Source organism: Chelonia mydas, chromosome 1 (assembly GCF_015237465.2).
Source record: "Chelonia mydas isolate rCheMyd1 chromosome 1, rCheMyd1.pri.v2, whole genome shotgun sequence".
Taxonomy (NCBI): domain Eukaryota; kingdom Metazoa; phylum Chordata; order Testudines; family Cheloniidae; genus Chelonia; species Chelonia mydas.
In genome coordinates, this window is record NC_057849.1 from 187,077,282 (window position 1) to 187,097,651 (window position 20,370).

The following is a 20,370-nucleotide window of genomic DNA, read 5'->3' on the forward strand; positions in this document are numbered from 1 at the left end:
ACATGGTTAAATAACATTATTTACACAAATTAAACAAGAACTACTTTAATGAGCAATTTTGTGATCTAATAAATCTCTCATTAGCTTCTAAAAAATTAACAGAAGCCAATATATGGAACATAGACAGATGGTGAAACCCTTGTTAATAACTGAACGGTGAACATGCAGTGCATTGTTACCTTGGCATTCATAGCCTCTTTCTTCATAGCCGGCATTACACAAACACTTTCCTATGGGCACTAGCCATTCGCCTTCTGTACTGCAATACATCTTGGGTGGGTCTTCCTCCTTTGAGTGATTGACACAAGAACCTTGCACCTCCACCAAGGACTGAGAGTCCATAGGTACTGTATCTGGAAACATGGCCAGGTTTTTTATAGTGAAAGGGCACTTCTTGAAGTACACTCTCACTGATACTAAGGCAACACATGCACCCACATCTTGAAAAGCCAGGTAGAAACCTTTCCTGCTGACAGGTCCCACCTCACGAACTTCTGTATTGAGCTTGAGAATTCGATCCCCAAGATCCATTTGAGTGAAGCTCTCATCAGCTGCAATGGTGTCAATCTTTGTAAACTGATGTTCTCTGAACTTGACCAAATGGTCATCATCAGACTCCATATAATATAGATTGAAGGTCTCTTTGCAAGTGCCCAGAACCAGAGGAATGCTATTACAGTCCCTCAAGGTAAACTTGAGCTCCACGTAGATTTTCTGAGCTGAGTTGCGTGGAATCCAGTTTGTTCTCAGCCAGTTGTTCTGACTGTGATCCATAACATTGCATACCTGGTAAGTTCTGATTGGTGTATAATGTTCATCAACTCCACTAATCTCTTCCCACTGAAAAAAAAGAAAGAAATATATTAAGTATACTGATTATGTCAACAGCAATAGTAATTGCATTTAGAGCTTCACATAATGATCAAACAACAAAATGAAGGGTCTGATTCCACTTTAGAAAATCGCCCTGCTTTACCTAGACATTTGATGGGAAAACCTTGTCAAACGCACACTTCTTGTTCCCATGAATACATTAAGCATACGTAGCAGTTACCATTAAGTAGTCAACATTTATCAAGTTACCACAAAGTTTACAAGAAAATTGATAGTTATTTCCCTATACTTAGAAGTGGCAACTGTTAAATGCTGACTTTTTAAATGAGAGACACAAGGTGAGTGAGGTAAAAAAAAATATGGGACCAACTTCTGTTGGTGCGAGAGAGAAGCTTTCAAGCTACACAGGGCTCTTCTTCAGGTCTGGGAAAGGTAATGTGAGTGTCACCGCTAAACACAAGGTGGAAGAGATCGCTAAGGAGTTAGTACTCATTGCAAGAGACCATTCAAGGTGAAGTCAGCAATTAACACCTCTGCAGTCATAGGATAAAGGAGGGTTAGTGGGCTCCAGATTGCTCTAAGGAGACATAAAAACAGTGTCTTGACTGAGTCCATGATTTTTAGTGTCTAGCAAAGAGATGAATTTAAGCTCCCCGGCTCATCTTTTGAAGGTGTTGTGGAGGTTTCCTTTGGGGACAAGGACTGAGAGGTCACATATGGAGTGATTGTTTTATGAGAAGTGTTTGCCCACTGGTGTTTTTGTCTTTTATAATTTTTCTGTGTGAGTTCATTCAAGAGTATAGTGATGGACTGCCTTCATCCACACAGTTGTTATTGGGGCATTTGATGCACCAGATGTTAAATGGCTGATCATTGTGTATATCCTCATACTCTAAACAGTTGAAAGAGTCCTTTACAAGGTTTAAACAGACATCTCAAGAGAAATTCATGGTCTGTCATTGGCCACTGTTGGAATTCAATTAGTTCATAATGAAATTTTAGGACTTTAACAGTTTCTTTAGATGCCTCTCACTAGAAAGCAACCTACTTCAGAGATTTCTGTTTATTTCACTTGGTCTCATGACCCAGTCCACTTTAGCTTTGCAACCACAATTATTTAAAAAAAAAAACCATTAGCTTACCTTTCATAGCATCCTGATTACTCAGGTCCTCCCAGTGCTAGACAGGATTTTACACCACACTCATCACAATGGTATTTTATAAATATGGTCCCATCTTACAAATATTTTTGGATATTTTATCTAGCAAATTTATGTATTTTTCCCATTTGCAAAATATTCATGAACCAGTCCCAATGTCTGCCCCCATAAAGTTAAACACAAATATTTGCAGGTTACTTTACAGAGAAAAAAAATCATCTGGGGAGTGCTCACTTTAAGTATTCTCCATTAGGCCAGGTCTCCACTACAAACTTACATCAGTAGAATTACGTCGCTCGGGGGTGTGAGAAATCCACCCCTCTGAGCGACACAGTTATACTGACCTAACCCCTGGTGTAGACCTTGCTATGTCAATGGGAGGGTTTATCCCGTCGACAAAGCTATTGCTTCTCTTGGAGTGGATTAGCTCTCTCATCAATGGAGTAGTATCTTCACTGGAGCACTACAGTGGTTCAGCTGCACAGTGCAGGTCTCCCGCTGCAGCATTTTAAGTGTAGACCTGCCCTAAGTCACTCAGCATGTGTGACTGGACACTTAAATACCCCAGTAGTTTTTCTGCTCCCTGAATGGATGACTATAACAACTTTTTAAATGAACAAAAGCAAGCGGTGAGCAGCTCTTATTGGTATATTAATACTGTTTGCAAATGACTAAGAACACTGCATTCCACCAAAACATTAAGCAAACAAGAATTTGGACATGCAAATGTTCACAAGTATTGAATAATAAGGAGTATAAACAGGACTGAACTTTGCAGATATTTGTTTGAATTCTTCAGCATAGCTAACCATCTTTTTGTTTCAATACAGGACAAGCTCTAGGACATCAACACCAACATCAGGCTGCTGCCATGCAGCATGCACTTTACGCATTATTACAGTCACCATGGACAGGTTCTTGATTGCTAGCAATTTCAGAATATCCATCAACTGAAGAATGGAGCCTGACTTATGTGAAAGACTCAGAGGAGTGAAGTTGTGGAATAGCCTTCCAAGGGAAGCAGTGGGGGCAAAAGACCTATCTGGCTTCAAGATTAAACTCGATAAGTTTATGGAGGAGATGATATGATGGGATAACATGATTTTGGCAATTAATTGATCTTTAACTATTCATGGTAAATAGGCCCAATGGCCTGTGATGGGATGTTAGATGGGCTGGGATCTGAGTTAGTACAGAGAATTCTTTCCTGGGTATCTGGCTGGTGAATCTTGCCCACATGCTCAGGGTTCAGCTGATCGCCATATTTGGGGTCGGGAAGGAATTTTCCTCCAGGGCAGATTGGCAGAGGCCCTGGGGGTTTTTCACCTTCCTCTGTAGCATGGGGCACAGTCACTTGCTGGAGGATTCTCTGCACCTTGAAGTCTTTAAACCATGATTTTAGGACTTCAATAGCTCAGACATAGGTGAGAGGTTTATTGCAGGAGTGGGTGGGTGAGATTCTGTGGCCTGCATTGTGCAGGAGGTCAGACTAGATGATCATAATGGTCCCTTCTGACCTTAATATCTATGAGTCTATGAGACTAACATTTTAAAATGAAAACAAAACAGAAAACCGACAGACAAAATACACCCAACCTTGAGACTTATAAATTACCTTTTACAACTCCCAAACCTATTCTTATAGTTTTAAAGGGGACTACATGTACACACGGGAATACAACCAGTGATGAGCTGGAGCCGGTTCGCATCGGTTCACGCAAACCAGTTGTTAAATTTTGAAGCAGTTTTAGAACCGGTTGTTAACCCGCTTCCCTGCATGGGGCGCTGAGGCTTTGATGGGCTCTGGCCGGGAAGTGATGCAATTCCTCCTCCGGCCGCCGGGGGCGCTGCACTATGGGAGCCATGTGGGCTGCCGACTGGCCCTGGACACAAGCCCTGTTGCTGCTGCTCCTCCCCTGGCCCTGGGGCTCCCAATGCTGCCTGGTGGGTCCCTGGCTGCTCTGCTGGGCCTGGGCTGCGTCCTGCTGCTCTCCCCGTGAACACCCACCACCCTGCCTGCAGCCAGCCCCCATCTCCAGCCAACCCCTGCCGCACGCACCCCCTGTCCTGCCCGCAGCCACCCCTGTCTCCAGCCACCCCTGCACCCTCTGCCCTGCCCGCACCAGCCCCTGCCGCACCCCCTGCCCTGCCCGCAGCCAGCCCGTGTCCAGCCACCCCCACACTCTCTGCCCTGCCCGCACCAGCCCCTGCCGCACCCCCTGCCCTGCCCGCAGCCAGCCCGTCTCCAGCCAGCCCTGCACCCCCCTGCCCTGTCTGCAGCCAGCCCCTACCTCCAGTCAGCCCCTGCCCTGTCTCCAGCCAGCCCCACATCCCCTTGCCTCCAGCCAACCCCGCACCCTCTTGTCTCCAACCAGCTCCGCACCCTCCTGTCTCCAGCCAGCTCCGCACTCCATGCCCTGCCTGCAGCCAGCTCCGCACCCCCTGCCTCCAGCTAGCTCTGCCCCACACCCCTGTCTAAAGCTGGCCCCACATCCACTGGTGCCCTGCAGTTCCCAGGGCAGTAACCCTGCACACCTGCTTCAATGAGGGGGGCAGGGAGCAGCTGGGACCCACACATGTGCACACCCTAGGGTGACCAGTCAGCAAGTGTGAAAAATCAGGACGGGGGTGGGGGGTAATCGGAGCCTATATAAGAAAAAGACCCCAAAATCGGGACTGTCCCTATAACATCGGGACATCTGGTCACCCTAACACACCCCCAGGGAGTGGCGGGGACCCACACATGTGAAATGGAGCTCATTTCTAGTTCAGGCCCATCTTTTTAAAAAAAGAACTTTAGGCAGGGTTAACATACATCCATATTTTCCCAGACAGGTCAGGCTTTTTGGTTCTTAAATCGCCGTGCGGTAGGAATTTTTAAATTTTAAAAATTCCTCCCGGGAAAATACGGACATATGGTAACCCTGTTGGTACAAAAAATACATACTGGGGCACATCCCTTAAATCAGAACTTTTTATAGGGAACCGGTTGTTAAGATTTTGGCAGCTCATCACTGAATACAACTGTTGTCATACTGAAGTCTGGCTGTTTTTAGCTGTTAGAGAAATTCACCTCACACATCACTGGCACTTTTAGAGATACACACAACACATTCAAAAATGGAAACCCTATGTCATGCCAGGAACCTGATGTAATATAACTGGGGAATACTCAGTCCTAAAAAAGAGCTCCTGCATGGTACAAATTTTGGAATGTGTGAAGTAGATGGAAGTAAATATTTTCAGAGGGACCACAACTATTCTTCAGGACAGATCGGATTTTTTTTCCAAAGAAGTGCCTTCCTCAGTGCACCCACATCAGTGCTGCATTTAAGTTTTGATTCTGATCAGCATTCATCTGATACAGCATCTACCATCCAATGATCTCAGCGTATTCCATGGTAAACATTAACTCACTAAGCTTCACAAATAGGGTTGCCAGGCATATGGTTTTCGAGCGAGGGTTGGGGAGAGCAAGTGATGTAGGGAGGGGGATGTAGTGAGGGGGTGGGGCTTTGGAGAAGGGCGGGGGGGCAGGTGTTCCGTTTTGCGCTATTAGAAGGTTGGCAACCCTACTTACAAAACCCTTGTGAGACAGGGAAGTATTATCAACACTTTACAGATGGCAAAACAGTCCCACAAGGGTCTATTGACCTTTCAGAAGTCACATAGAAAGTCAGTGGCCTAGTCAGGAATAAAAGCCAGGAATTGTTAATCCCAGCTTCCAGTTCCATTAAGCACATTCCAGGGCTTCTAAGGGCCTGTCTACATGAGAACATGGTATGGGTTTAACTTAAGATATAAGACACTATTAAACCAAACTAAAAGTGTCCACATAGAGGTTTGCACTGGATTAACTATATCAGTTTAAAAGCAGCTTTAAATTAAACCAGTGCAACTTCTATATATGGACAAAGACTAAAAGGAAAAAACTATTTATATGTTACTCATCAACTCTTGCACTTTAACTATGAAATGTAGGGTTTTCAGAACAAAGAAGGTCAATTATTGAAATCTCTCAAGATTAAATTAGATAGGATGATAAATAACAGTTACTAACCTCTATAGTAACTGGAGTTCTTTGAGATGTGTGGTCCCTATCTATATTCTTCTCTGGCATTGTCATGCACTCCACACGCCTGAGACAGGGTAATTTTTGCTAGCAGCATCCATTGGTCCTCTACTGCACTCTTCCTCTCCTTGTGCTCTGGACCAAGGGCATAAGGAGCAGTGCAGAGCAACTATCTCTCCATTTCCTTCTCTGCCACGAATCATGAGTGAAGGATTGAGACAGAGGAGAAGGAGTGCAGGAGGTGGAATACAGGTAGGGAGAACACATCTCAAAGAACTCTAGTTACTGTACAAGATAAGTAACTTCTTTTTCTTCTTCAAGTAATGGTTCCTGTATATATTCCACTATGGGTGACTGACAAGCAGTACCTACTACGTAGGAGGGCGTGATGCCCTATGTGGCTGTGAGGTGGATCGCAGCTCTCATGAGTCCAGTCAAAAAAAATTTCTTGACAGGAGGCTGGGAAGGAGGAGTGTTGTGTTTGTTTCTCTGCACCTCTGCCACTTTTGTGGCAGTTCATATCCCCTTTGGTGGTAGAAGGCTTGTGGTACTTGTGAGGCTGCCTATGACACTTCTTCTGTGTCTCCATATATATCCCCAAGGAGCAGAGGGTCACCCTTGAGTCTTTAATTCAGTCTTTTCATTAAATAAGCTATTTCCATCAAATCCTCCACAAGGGATTGAACTTCCCTGGGGAAGCCTGAGGAATAAAGTCAGGATTTGCCGAGCATAACAATGCAATCACCATTGATCTTGAGGCTGTCATCCCCTATAGGGATGTTCTACCCACCAATTTACCCTCCTTGATAAGGGCTTGAAATTGTTCTCTATCCTCCGAAGTCAACTTGCCTCTGAATTCTGAAATCTTACAGCAGTTCACAAAATCATACTTTTACAGCAAGGCCTGGTAATTGCCTATTTGATGTAAATACCTTCCTTCTGAGGCGGTCCAAATTTTTGGCCTCTTCATCTGAGATGTTGGACCTTGGGAACTGTTGTCCACCCCTTTCAGTGGCATCTTGAACCACCAAAAAAAGTGTGGGGCAGGATGAATGAACAAAAACTGTGCTCCCCTGGCTGTACCAATTCAGGATATTGCATGGACAGCTCCCATGATGATCATTAAGACCAGTGAGAAGGCTCCAGCATTGGTTAAAGTAGTCCCAAAGAGATAGGTTACCAACAGTCCAAAGGGGGTACCCCATCTTCTGAAGTCAAGGTAGGTCCCAGGAGATTATGGCTCCCCTACCTGGACTCCCATCTCTGTGTGGAGATGATACTGGTCCCTCCCAATGTCAGATTCACCCAAAGAGGAAAATGTAGGTTCCATTTGTAATGGTGGTGCCATCAGGACCATTGTGATGCAGAAATGCCAGGACTGGCAGAAGCGGGATTGACTTCTGTCATAGCGTTCATGGATCAATGGTGTCAGCATCTCCCTTGTAAGGACCAGATCTGATAGGAGGGGAGATTCTGGATCCTGACGGATGACATTTATCCCCACTCAGAGAAAGAGAGAGAGAGAGAGAGAGAGAGTGAGACTGCGAGCAGAAGCATGCCAGCCCTTGGAAGCTGATGTCTGCTTCTGCAAGCATGATGCTGCACGTGGTTCTTGGTGCTTGCACTTTGTCACTACTGATGGTTGTCCTGGCCTTGGCTCATGTCTCTCTGTGCTCAGTTTCAAAGGTTCCGCTCCTGTCAATGGTGCCAATATAGAGGCACTCAATTTTTGAAGCCTGCAGATCAGTATAGTGACCCTTATGGACTCTTGATCCCCCCAGAACTGGGTACAGAGACACTTTGACTTGGAAGGTGCTGGTGAAGAAGTCCTCCACTTAGAGGTGGATCTGGAGGGGGATTTCTCTTTAGGATTTTGAGAGGGTTTTCTATCCTTATGGTGAGCCTGGGAGACGGGGGGTGGGAGGGAGGTCTGCCCAGCCCAGATCAGACTGGGGCCTCAGGGCACTCTCCCTGAGATGTCCACTAAGTCTGAACTCCTGTGCTTGCCAGGTACGGCTGGGAAAAGAGCAGGAGATACTACAGTTAGTGGACGTATGAGCTTCTCTGGGGTGGTATAGGCAGCTCTAATAGTTGTTGCTAAACCAGGAAGGACCATGCGCAGGAGATTCAGCTTTTGAAGCAAGAATCCTGAACATAACTGGTGTCCCGTACCAGGGAGTGTGCAGAGGAGAGGAAGCTTGGAAGGAGGGGTTCCCAAAACCTTTAGCTAAACTAACTACTAAAAACTAAGAACTAACAACCAATATTTATATATACAATATTTACGGATTAGAAGTTGAAGGACCAGTTTGTGGACACTGGAGGGTTCCATCTCAGACCACTACCTGGTAGAGGTAGAAAGGAACTGGAGAGGCAGGCAGTCAGCACCACCTCTGATACCCTCAGTCTGGAGCACAAGGAGAGGAAGGGCACAGGTGGAGACCAATGGACATTGTTAGCAAAAGTCTTCTGGACTCAGGTGCATGGAGAGCATAAATAGCCACAGTGGAATTCACACAGGGACCAGCACTTGCAAAACAACAGGTATTTTATCTGGAAATTTAAAGTAATTCACAATGATTTACAACTGATTTATTTACCATTGTCTGCATCAATATATACATTAATATACTTACACTTCCTATGGTAGATACAAACAAAAATAGGAACTCTATTTGCAGAATTAGAATTGCTCAATAGAAGAAGAATTTTATTGCAGTAATTTCATTGCAGTTTCCCGAACCCTAACCCAACAACTTTCTAAGCTGCCAAATTTACACGAGCACTTGAATGTAGACATATTAATTATATGAAAAAGCAAATAGCACCATCTTCTCCACATAGACGACTGCAAAAAGCAATTATCACTTCATTAATTTGTAATGAAGACCAAATTGCATGTAAATGATTGCAGATTGCCAGTCCAATTGCTCCAACAGGAAAGCTCCAAATACTGAGGCACTTCTGAATAAAGAGCCCAATCCTGCTTCTGTTGAAGTTAACAGAACGTTTGCCATTGACTTCAATAGATACATGATTGGGCACAAACAAGCAGCGTTATGAGCCCTAAATTACACTCTTCATGCAAGAGACAAGGTGGGTGAGGTAATATCTTTTATTGGTCCAACACCTGTTGGTGAAAGGGACACACTTTTGAGCTCCATAGAACTCTTCTTCAGTTCCATGCAGCTCTGAGTCTTGTCTCTTTCACCAACAGAAGCTGGTCCAACAAAAGGTATTACCCCACCCACTTTGTCTCACTTATATCCTGGGACCAAAATGGCTACAACAACTCTTCATTCAATATATTTTTCCAAAAAACGTAGTGGCCAACCTCACATGATAAAACTCATGCATCAGCGCCCCCCCAAAAAACATAAGAGTATTGTAGTGGGGCAGTTACCCCGGTCCTGGAAAACAAGGTTAAAGGCTGATTGGGGAGGCAGCCACAGCTGTGGCCGCACCCAATCAGGCCACACCTGGCCCTGTTATAAGGGCTCAGGGAGGAGCTGTGTCAGTCTCCAGCCCTGGAGGGAGAAGGGCCTAGCTGCCTGGGAGCACAGGGTACTGGAAGCAGAGCAATACTGGGAAAGGGCAAGAGGAGCTGGGGAGCTCCAGTCTGGCAACTCCCCAGGCTGAGGCCTTGGTAAAGGCCTAGGGAGGTACTGGGGCTGCAGGGAAAGGCAGCTGGTCCTACCCCCTTACCAGTGATGAGCGGCCATTACAGACTGCAGTTTGCCCCAGAGAAAGGGAGCTAGAGGATGATTGGCAGTAGCCACTGAGGTAAGGTGGCTATAGAAGGTTGGGCGTTCCCCTGGGAAGGGAGACCCAGAGTGTGGGAGTACTGCTGGGGCAGAACCCTGAGGTAAAGGGCACCGGGGTCCAGGAGGGACACGGGGGCCTGAGGCAGGTGAGACACTGGCCAGCAGAGGGCGCTCCAAGATCTGGAATTGAGCTAATTCCCTAGGCAACCAGCAGGAGGCGCCACACCAGTGAATCTGCAATCTGCTACAAGTATCTTAAAATAATTATAGATTTTAATAATAATAATTTGGAGTTCTTTTTATTTGCATTCTGACTTTTGCACCTTTGAGGTTCACATATTCAACTTTATCTCTGGTTTCAGAATAGCAGCCGTGTTAGTCTGTATCAGCAAAAAGAAAAGGAGTACTTGTGGCACCTTAGAGACTAACACATTTATTTGAGCATAAGCCATCCGATGAAGTGACCTGTAGTTCATGAAAGCTTATGCTCAAATCAACTTTATCTCTGCAACCATGAGGGCTGGAAACTTTCATTTTAAGAAAAAACAAATAATGAAGGATAAGATTCTGGTATATTCACATGATTCCAGCTTTGAGCAAAAAACCATGAGATTCAAAATACAATTACATAAGTTAGCAATATTGAATAAATGAGACAGCTGTTCTCAGTACTAATTTTACTCAAATGAAGAATAGCACAGCCACATTTGCTATGACATCTAATCCTATGAAGGCATATATGCATAATTTATAGGGGCCTTTTTGATCAATCATATCCTACGGGACTTCTCATGCACAAGATTGCTCTGAACATGGCTAATCCCAAGGCCCCATGTTGTTTGACTGTTGCTAAGTGCTACATTCATGCCCTACTTCATACCATCAGAAAAGTGAGCTCTCTTTAACATAAAGGTCACTGAGATATAAACCATCACCCTCCCTCCAGAACTGCAGTTGTAGTACTCCCTTTATGATGTACTTGAGCTCTGTTGGTATAGAAACGGATCAGATAATGCTCAAATAAATCTAGGTCTCCTAAAATGCAGCACCTTTTGTTGGCAACAGCAAATGTACTTCTATTTTTTATCGTATGTTGTTAACAGATAAAATAAATAGTTACCTGAACCTTTAATAACAGTAAATGGATACTTTAGCTTGGTAGGGAGAGGTAAATGCCACTGGAATATTTTCTGATTACAGATCTTGTTAGAGGCTAAGTATCAAAGGAGAAACAATCAAACACCCTATTTCAGGGCATCATTACACAGTCAATGTAACTTTACATGTAACGATTTACAGACTGAAATCACATTAGGAGACAGAAAGCTTAGTAAAGGGAGAGAAAAAATAGACAAATAAACATGAGATAAAGTTGCTTTCAGCTGAGGTTTGAAAATACAGCATAAAAAGTGTAGAGATACAGGAGGGCTGTTCCAGATAACAGGAACTGCAGTGGGGAAGACAGTCACTTTAGTAGTGAGATTTTGAAAAGGGCCAGCAATTAAGAGGAGAGAAGGTTAGAAAGACAAAATGAAAAAAAAATAAGTATGGAAGTCTTTTCAAATAAAAGGACATTTTTGAACTGGACCCAGAAATGCCAGTAAATGCAGAGCCCAGGGGAGTTATTTGAGAACTGCAGTGATGAGATCACAGTTCTTTCTGTATGTGAAGTAGAGGGCAGCATTCTGACCATGCATGAGCCTGGACAGCTGGGACCTCAAGAGGTCACAGAGAAGGAAAATCCAATAGCCAATATGAGAGAGGACAATGGCATAGATGAGGATCTAGGCAGAAGTGGCAGTAAAGCAGTGGCATAGATAGAAAATGACATGGCAAAAGCATGAGATGAGGAAGAAGAAAATTTCAGGTTCAAGGCAGATAGTTATAGACTGAGACAACCAGGAAGTCTGAGTTCAGGAAAAAACTGGAGGAGACAGAGCTATGCTTGAGGAGAGCTTTGAACATGTTTTGTTGAAAGAAGGAGAGAGCCACACATTTACCTCATCAAGGTAATCAGGAAAAGTGGATGCAGAGAAGTAATTAAAACATGTCGAGAGATGTTTACAACTAAGTATCATCAGCATAAAGAGGCCAAATGACAGGAACTTATCAACCGCATAGAAAGGCCACTCAAACTTTGGCTCTTCCCAGCTGTCCAAAATGAGCTATTTTTGAAGTGTTCCAGTCTGAAGTTATATACTTCTCAGATGATTCCAACCTAACACCCTCACCCAGTTATCCTACTGCCTTCGGACTGGATCACTTCTTGCCTCCTTCCCTCAAGATGATTATTCTAATGCTATTAGCATACATAGCACTGTACAGAACAAACAAGAAAGGTCCCCTTGCCTCAAAGACTGACAGTCCAACCCAGAAAAAATATGATACATTGGAAACTGTTTAGGCATGAAACTTGATGGACACACTCAACCCTGACATTTCTTTTATCCTTTCATTCACTCTTTGAAAGGAAACTGAAGAAAATTCCTCATCTCAATATAAGCTGCCACCATCTCCACTGTTACATTAAACCCCTATTCTGCAATCTCACAATAAGGGTCCATTCTGAGTCAAGGAAACAAGGTGGACAGAGACAGTACATAGTTGCATGGCAGAACTGAAAGAGAGCTGTGGAATTGTGAGTAGGCAATTTTCTTTTAAGACAGAGGTTAGGAAAAGACCTAGAGGGGGACAACTGAGTAGAGAAGGAATAAACTGCCATTATTTACTTGTCGAATGTCCAGGCTGTGGTGGCAGTTGGGTGGAGAGGATGAGGAAGGGAATTAGTTGGGACATTGGCAAGACAAGTGAATAGAATTTTGTATTTATATAATGTACCCAACAGTGACAGATGAGACCAAAAACGTAATTCTGGTCTTAGTTATACCAGTGTACATCCCAGAGCAACTTCATTCTCCTCAATGGAGTCACCGTGCATTTACACTGGTGTAACTCAGGAGAGAATCTGGTCCACTCTACATTACTTCTAGAATCTGTCCCGATTGGTTTCAGATCATAGCACTGTTTGCAATACTCTGCTATTGCATCACCATTACCGTAAGTGAGCAACAGCCCACTAAACAATATGACCAAGATTTTCAAAGGCACCTAAGGGATCTGGCAGCCTAATTCCCATTGAAATTCAATAGGAGTCAGGGGTTTAACTCCTTTAGGTTTCTTTGACAGTCTCAGGCAATAGGTTGAGCAATATATTTTTACAAGTTTAGTTTTTATTATTACAAATGTGATATTTGATGTGATTTGACACACAAACTGTTCACGATTACTTTCAACTATTCCCCATGTTTAGACTACTGTTTTTTGTAACGGTTGGCAGTTAAAAGATATATAAATGAACACATCTGTCACACAGCACTGTACCCTCCTAGAAAACAATACCAAGAACACATTGCTGAGAAAAAAAATCAGAGGAAACAACCCACTGGAAGATACTGGAGGCACATGAAGATTGTTTCATGTCCTAACAAGCCCCAGACATGTTGGACAGAAGGGGAAAATCACCACTTAATTCCAAATAAAAAATAAATTTTGTCTGATATTCTTGTTGTCAGCCTAATTGACTTGTGCCATCTGTGAGCTCCTCACACAGGCAATAGCAGCACCACCACCACCGAGCTCCTAACAGAGGCAACAGAATTTGATAATGTTCAAAATTGTCATAACTCTCAGTTTAATGGTTTTCTCCAGGGTACTCAGTAAAATTTTGCAGCAAAGAAGGAAAAACATCTTTAGTACATATGTCTGGGAGATGGATATATACACATTTTTATACTATTTTTTCAACCTTCTGCTATTTATTAAACGAATTTCTGTTCTAAACAATATAATCACTGCAGTGGGAATCTCAGATTTCAGATAGTCTGTATATGAACATTAACATTTTACTAATGAATACAAAGGGACTGATAATACTCTTTGCTTGGTTGCTAAGCAATTGCACTAACAAAAGGTAAACAAAAAAGAAGAGAACGTATTAACACACAGCTCAGTTTCGGTGCCTACTACTACAGGATTAGTGTAGGCAATGGGTGGGTTTTATTTATTTATTTTTTTCTAATTACTGTATAATCCAGTTCTGGCTAACATTTTAAACTTAAGTGCCTAAAGTTCGGTATCTAGGACCACATTTCAGCATCTAAGTGGCCTAATATTCAGAAGTCCTGAGCATCCTTGGCGTAATTCAGTTCCTAGAGGCAGAGATCGCCTGTCACCAATAATGGACAACAAGCACGTAATTCATAATATTTTGTATTATATTAGACCTGGTTGGAAAATGGGTATATTTCTTGGCAGAAAATTTTGATTCTTTGTCAAGAAAACGAAGACTGGATTTCAAAGAAAAAGCTGGTCTAGAACACTCAAAATTATTATCGGAAAGCAGATCGTTTGTGTGAAAAAAATTGTTTAGTCAAATCAATATTCCATCAAAAACTGTTTGAATGGCAATTTTTTTACCAGTTCTATATTATACCCTCAACAAGTAGTTGATAGAAATTAATTTGTCACTAATCAATAGCGAGTCCATTGAATTTCACTGCTTTTTGGAGTATAAAGAAATTCAGTCAACCAGTATTTTCTTAACCAAAGCTTAATTCTATTGAGATCCTCCCCAAAGTGTAAGAGTAAACAAAATATTTTGTAGAGTGAAAGCTGAGCATTACATAACCATTAGAGCTATAGTGAGCCCTTTGCCAGTTATCTATTAATCCTCAATCTCACATAAGCCCTTACACAATTTGGTGTAAACCTGAAACTAACCTAAGGCCCTTAATCTTACTCCCCAAGGGAGCTGTGCCATTAACTTTAATAGTAACAGGAAGAGACCTCTTTCTGCTATGAAGCTTCCAAATCAAAGAAATGAAAACAAGAATATTGATAAATAGCACAGCAAAATAAATAAACAAACCTCCTACTCACCAAACAATGGTCATTAGAGTCATCAGCAGAAAAGTCCTCCTTTCTTTTTAGTTAAATTTTTATGACACTATCAAATTATTTCATGTAATTTTCTGCCTTTTTCTGCTTCTTTTCTCCTTAATTAGCTAAAAATATAATTGATGGTATTAAATATCTTATCTACTGTATATCATTGCAACATAAGGTGCCAATCCTGAAAACGCTATGCTCACAAATATTCAGCACTCATTCAAGTACAGTACTCTGGTTAGTTTCAACTGGACCACACTTATGAGAGACTATTTTTGTGAGTTATGGTTTTGGAGGATCAGGCCCTAAACTGCTGTCTCCATATGATATGGGAAATACACTAATACTTCTATTTAATTGCTACTTTCCACTCTGTTAAAGTCTTTAAATGATTTGTATGTTTTTTAATAGCATTTTTGGAAAGAGCACTGCAAAGATTCAAGATAAAAAGGAATGATTAGGTGCCTTTTTGTTTTTAAGATGATAGTTTTCTAGTGAATGTTTTATACTGTAGTGCTAAACTTCAGCAAATACTGAGCATTACATAAAATATCATGATACCGCAGTTCTTGTATCTTTTCTCTCATTTCATCATTCAGCTTCACAACATGTGGAACAGAGCAAGAGAAAGAAATGATAAGGTAAATATGGCTCAGTGATTGTGTGAATGTCAAAACATTACATATAGAAAGCCTTGGGGAATGGCAATTGAGGATTTTGTAGGGGGTCCCAAAAAGTATTATGTAAGTTGGAAAGAGAGTCCAGAACTCCTCCAGTGTACATTATGACATAGTGTGAGATGGGGCTGTGATGCTGGCAGACCAGATGCCAGCTCATGCCAAGGCCCCAGGCCTCACTGAACACTTACAAATGAATAGCTAGAAACCAGTCTTGCTTACGTGTGTGTTAGCGTTGTCAGAATACATATTAAAATGTTAAGTTAATAAGAATATGTATAGAGTTTATGAAATGCTTGTTAGGATGTTGCATGTATTGATCCCACATATATTTACCTCATGGTATAAAGTTATATTGAGTGTTTGCATTGTAAACCTCTGTAATTATGTAACTCCCCAAAACAGGAAAAGCAGCGTTAATCAAAGTAAAGTGCCCATCCTGCATACAAGATGGCCCTTTGAAAGTTAATGAGATATTGTGTAGCACCAAAGGACAAAGGCCCTGCATTCCTAACTCCCTCCTGGAGACCTATGCATCAACTCATCCCATCACTTTGGACTCTCAAGTGGAGGGGATACAAATCCCTGACAAGGAGAAACTGGATCTCTCTCTCTCTTCCCCGCCCCCATTTGGACTCTCACAGGGCTGGAGGTATGAAACCGAAGCAGAGATCCCAAGGGTCAATCTGGGTTAGCCCTAAAAGACATTCTGTCAGTTCTACAACTCTGTCACCTTTCGGAACCACAGACAGTAATTCAATTGTGTCTATATGTTGCCTGTTTCATCCTGTAAATAACTCATTTCTTTTCCTAGTTAATGAACCCTTAATTAGTTTACTATAGGATTGGCTACAAGCATTGTCATCTTTAGTGTGATATTGGAGGTATAAACTGACCTGAGGTAAGTGACTGGTCTCTTCGGACTGGGAGCAACGTGAATTTTTTGTGATCTTTAGTGTATAGCAACCAGCTGTCACTTAGTCCAGCTTGCCTGGTTGGCAAGATAGACTGAAATGCCCAAGGAGACTGTCTGTGACTCCATGGTAAGACTGTTATAGTGCTTCAGGAGTTCACATTTGTTATTGGGCTAGTGAAATCTAATTATAGAATGTACAACCAGTTTGGGGTGTCTGCCCTGCTTTTTGACAGTCTGCCTTGAGGCTGATACTCATGGTGGTGAACCACTCCAGACAGTGTGACAGGAGCATAAAAGAATTCAAACATAAATGGAAAGTGGAATCTTTTCATATATTGGCTAAATGTTTAAGCAAACAGTGACTGGAACCAAGAATTGTGAATACTTGAAGTTAAAGAAAACCCTATTTCTGACTAATAAAATGGAAAAATATTCCAAATCGGATCATCAATATATAAACATTGTCCTCATGATGTTGCTAAAGTCACTGAGGCTGAGTCTCATAAATACCTATCAGCTGAGACCAGGGTCGACACTACCAAATTTGGAAGGTTTAACTATTCTTTCATTCATTTTCTCTGCAGTTGGTGTTCAAGAGCCAATGAAAATTACTTAGCAGGGCTGGATCTTCTGTTTTCCTTCTCCAGCTTGAAAAAAAAACACCATCTATTTCATCCAGAAGATGAGGGAGATGCATTCCAGTACTTTTCCCATTAAAATATAAACACACACAAAAATTACCACCCTGACAAAATGCACAAATCCATATGGACTCTTATGTGCTTTTCTAAAGCCTTTTAAATAGCCTGCATTTTCTTACTCACTAGATACACAGTGCAGATGAAATAGCATTACCGTAACAAAAAAATTAAACAGAATAGAGAAGTCATTGCCACGGAGTTTAGAGAAAGACATACTAGCACAAAACTAGTTATTACAGAATGCTGTTCTCAGATCCACTTGGTGGACCTGGATTCCAGTTTTCTGCTCCACCTCTCTGTACAGGCATCTCATTGAAGTTTCTAGGATTTTGGGGGCAGGAGGAAAGCAAAATAATAAGCAATAAGAAATTCCATGTGGCTCTAAAAGCAGAATTATGTTCTTATTCTATGCAAAAATTACATTTGACCTTGACTAAGTAAAATAATATCAGAACCCTTTATTTGAGCCTCCAACAGAGGCATGGGAGAGGATTCTAATACAGTAGGATGCAGATACAAAATATCCAAATATTAGTTTTAGTTAGCAAAACGACAGCCCAACCAACAACCTTTTACCAAACAAACATCTCCAGATTTGCCAATACTTATCGGAAACCGAAAAGGGGCAAAACAGAAAACGCTTATCCAAGACTGCCTCCTTCAAGCTTTCTATGTTCTGGTAAGATAGGACACAAACTGAACTACTTCCAATTTTGGTGTGGGTTTTCTGAAAACCCAAATGCTGACAGCAAGCTTTTCTGAAGAAAAAGCTATTCCATTTTTGCCTGTGTCTTAGCAGAACATGCTCATATAGATGTCTGCTTTCTGTATATAGCAGTATGTTGAAAACAGTACATGAAAATGTTCTCTATCTAAAGTATAACTGATAGAACACCGATAAAATACACTGCCACAACAATTGAAACACCCGTTTTCAATTAAACAGACCTAGTTAGACAGAGCATAGCAATTAAGGATTTAATACAAATTAACCTAAATTCTGAATATCCTCCTCCTACACTGGAGGAAAAATAGACCGAGATGTTGAACAGTCTGTTTCTTTCACTTTTAGTTTAAGGGAAAGTGAAATTACCCAAGTTGGGAAAGATAAAAAATAAGGGAACCCCTCCTTCCAGCTTCCAAAAAGTACACACATTATATAGCCACACATACATAGGTTATATACATGCATGCATGTAAAAGAGAAAAATGGTGATATTAGACCAATGTAAGGAATCCTTTACTTATCTTCATATGCTTTAGTTATCACTATTTTTGCATCTCTCCAGTTCAATGACTAGATATTTAATAGTCCATCTGTTCCCATCTCAAAGATATTTGCCTTTTACACTCCTGAAAGCAACATTCACTAAATCATGAACAAATAAATACAGCTCTACCAAAGAAACTGTCTGGACACTTAACTTTCTAATATAGGGGACTTAACAAGATTTCCAAATATACCATTTAGATGCCCAGTTCAGAATTTAGGCAAACAAAATAATATTTACACTTCTTTCCTTTTAACTGTACTTCTTGAGAAACAGATTTCAATTTTTTTTAACAAGTGACTATTATTTTAAAAAGAAAAGGAGTACCTGTGGCACCTTAGAGACTAACCAATATATTTGAGCATAAGCTTTCGTGAGCTGCAGCTCACTTCATCGGATGCAAACCTATTATTTTAAAACAAATTAAAATTTTTAAGTGTTCTATCACAATACCACCCTTGGCTGTCGTCCCTTATGGTTATCATGGTATGTAAAAACAGCACCTTTCATCCTAAGGAGCTTTACAAACCAGATACAGGACACTTCACTACCCTATAAAATGCAGCTACTTAAGGAGTAGAATCCAGCAGCTGTTTAGCATAATGGGTACTTCGGTGAACAGAATTTTATCCAAGTTGGAACTTGCCAAGGCATTGAGCAGAACAATGCTAAGTCTGATGAAAAATTCCATTGGGTCCTTGGGTTTTCCACTTCATGTGAAAAAATGGCATGTCCATCTGTAGTACTCGTAGCATGATGCTGGGCTCTTGATCAATACTTATTAATATTATTAAAATCTAGCTTTTCGTGCTTTTCCTTTTAATTGTCTGATGATTCACTAATACAGCTTCCTGCAACAAGACAGCCAAACAAGTCCTGACCTAGCTAAACCCTCCTTATTTTATGAGATGGCAACCTACCGTGAAATGATTAAAAAATAACTATGGTGTACAGGTTAGAGTGGGAATTGGTTCTAATCCTGACTATCATTTGCTTGATAGGTATCTTTAGCCAAGTCAAATAACCCATCTGTACCTCAGCGTCCCCATCTGTAAAATGAGGCAAATCTTGGCATCAGAAGTGCCTTACAAGGGCAAATTCTGATTTCACTTCTGTCCTAACCTGCAGCTCAGAATAAATAACTTATATCGTGGTTAATTTCCACAAAGTATAACTTGCAAAGATAAAGTCTGTGGCTTAATTTGTCCCAGTTTTAGCAAACTGGCATAGTCCAAATATATTCCTACATAATAAGGGGCGGCAGGGGCAGATTAGGGTTTTGTGGGGCTCTTGGGCCAGAGCAAGTGGGGGGCCATCCCCACCCCTTCTGCCTGCAATCCTTCCTAACATACATACACCCCGCACTCATGCTGGGGAAATGGGGTTGGGGCGTGGGGCTTGTCCTGCTCTGCCCACCTGGTATTCCTGCTGGGGAGCAGGGTCGGGGTGCGGGGATACCCATTTTTCCGGGGGCCCCCAGTTGGCTGGGGCCCTTGGGCATGGGCTCCGTTGGCCTAGTGGCTAATCTGCCACTGCCTACATTTACAGATTTAAGAGATGATCATACCAGTTTACCAACCTAAAAAAATATAAATGTATATTTTATGTACCAAGTACAGCTAAGAAAGAAAGAAAGAATATTTGAAAAAAAAGGCCACCATCATAATAAAAGGGAAAAATATTTGCAACACTGAAGCATTATGAAATTCATGTTTGGAAATTTTTTTTTAAGTTTTTGGCTTTCCTTTTGCCAGCTCAAAAATGTGTTTACATCAAACTGCACAAGCAGGTGCATAATACATCATTTCCTTGGTACACTCCCTCTTTCAAAACAATATATTACTACACAGTGGAATTTCCTATAGAAATCCCAATTCACTGCATGTACTCCTATTTAACACGACACTGGACGTACAGTGAAATTCAGTAGTTTTGTGCTGAATGAAACTGTAAAAAGCACCAGCTGGCTGAATTAGAAATGGCATTCTTCCAGGTCTCGAATGTCTTATTTATGTACAATGGAATTCT

The 20,370-nt window shown here is 41.7% G+C and overlaps 1 protein-coding gene across 4 annotated transcripts in view; it reads right to left on the bottom strand.

Moving 5' to 3' along the window:
- EPHA3 (EPH receptor A3) overlaps window positions 1-20,370 on the bottom strand; it is a 713,608-nt gene that overhangs the window by 205,216 nt on the left and 488,022 nt on the right. For all 4 annotated transcript variants that reach the window (XM_043538478.1, XM_037907108.2, XM_007057545.3 and 1 more), the window contains one exon: window positions 180-840. In XM_043538478.1, coding sequence (XP_043394413.1) covers window positions 180-840 — 661 coding nt within the window. The remainder of the gene's footprint in view (window positions 1-179; window positions 841-20,370) is intronic.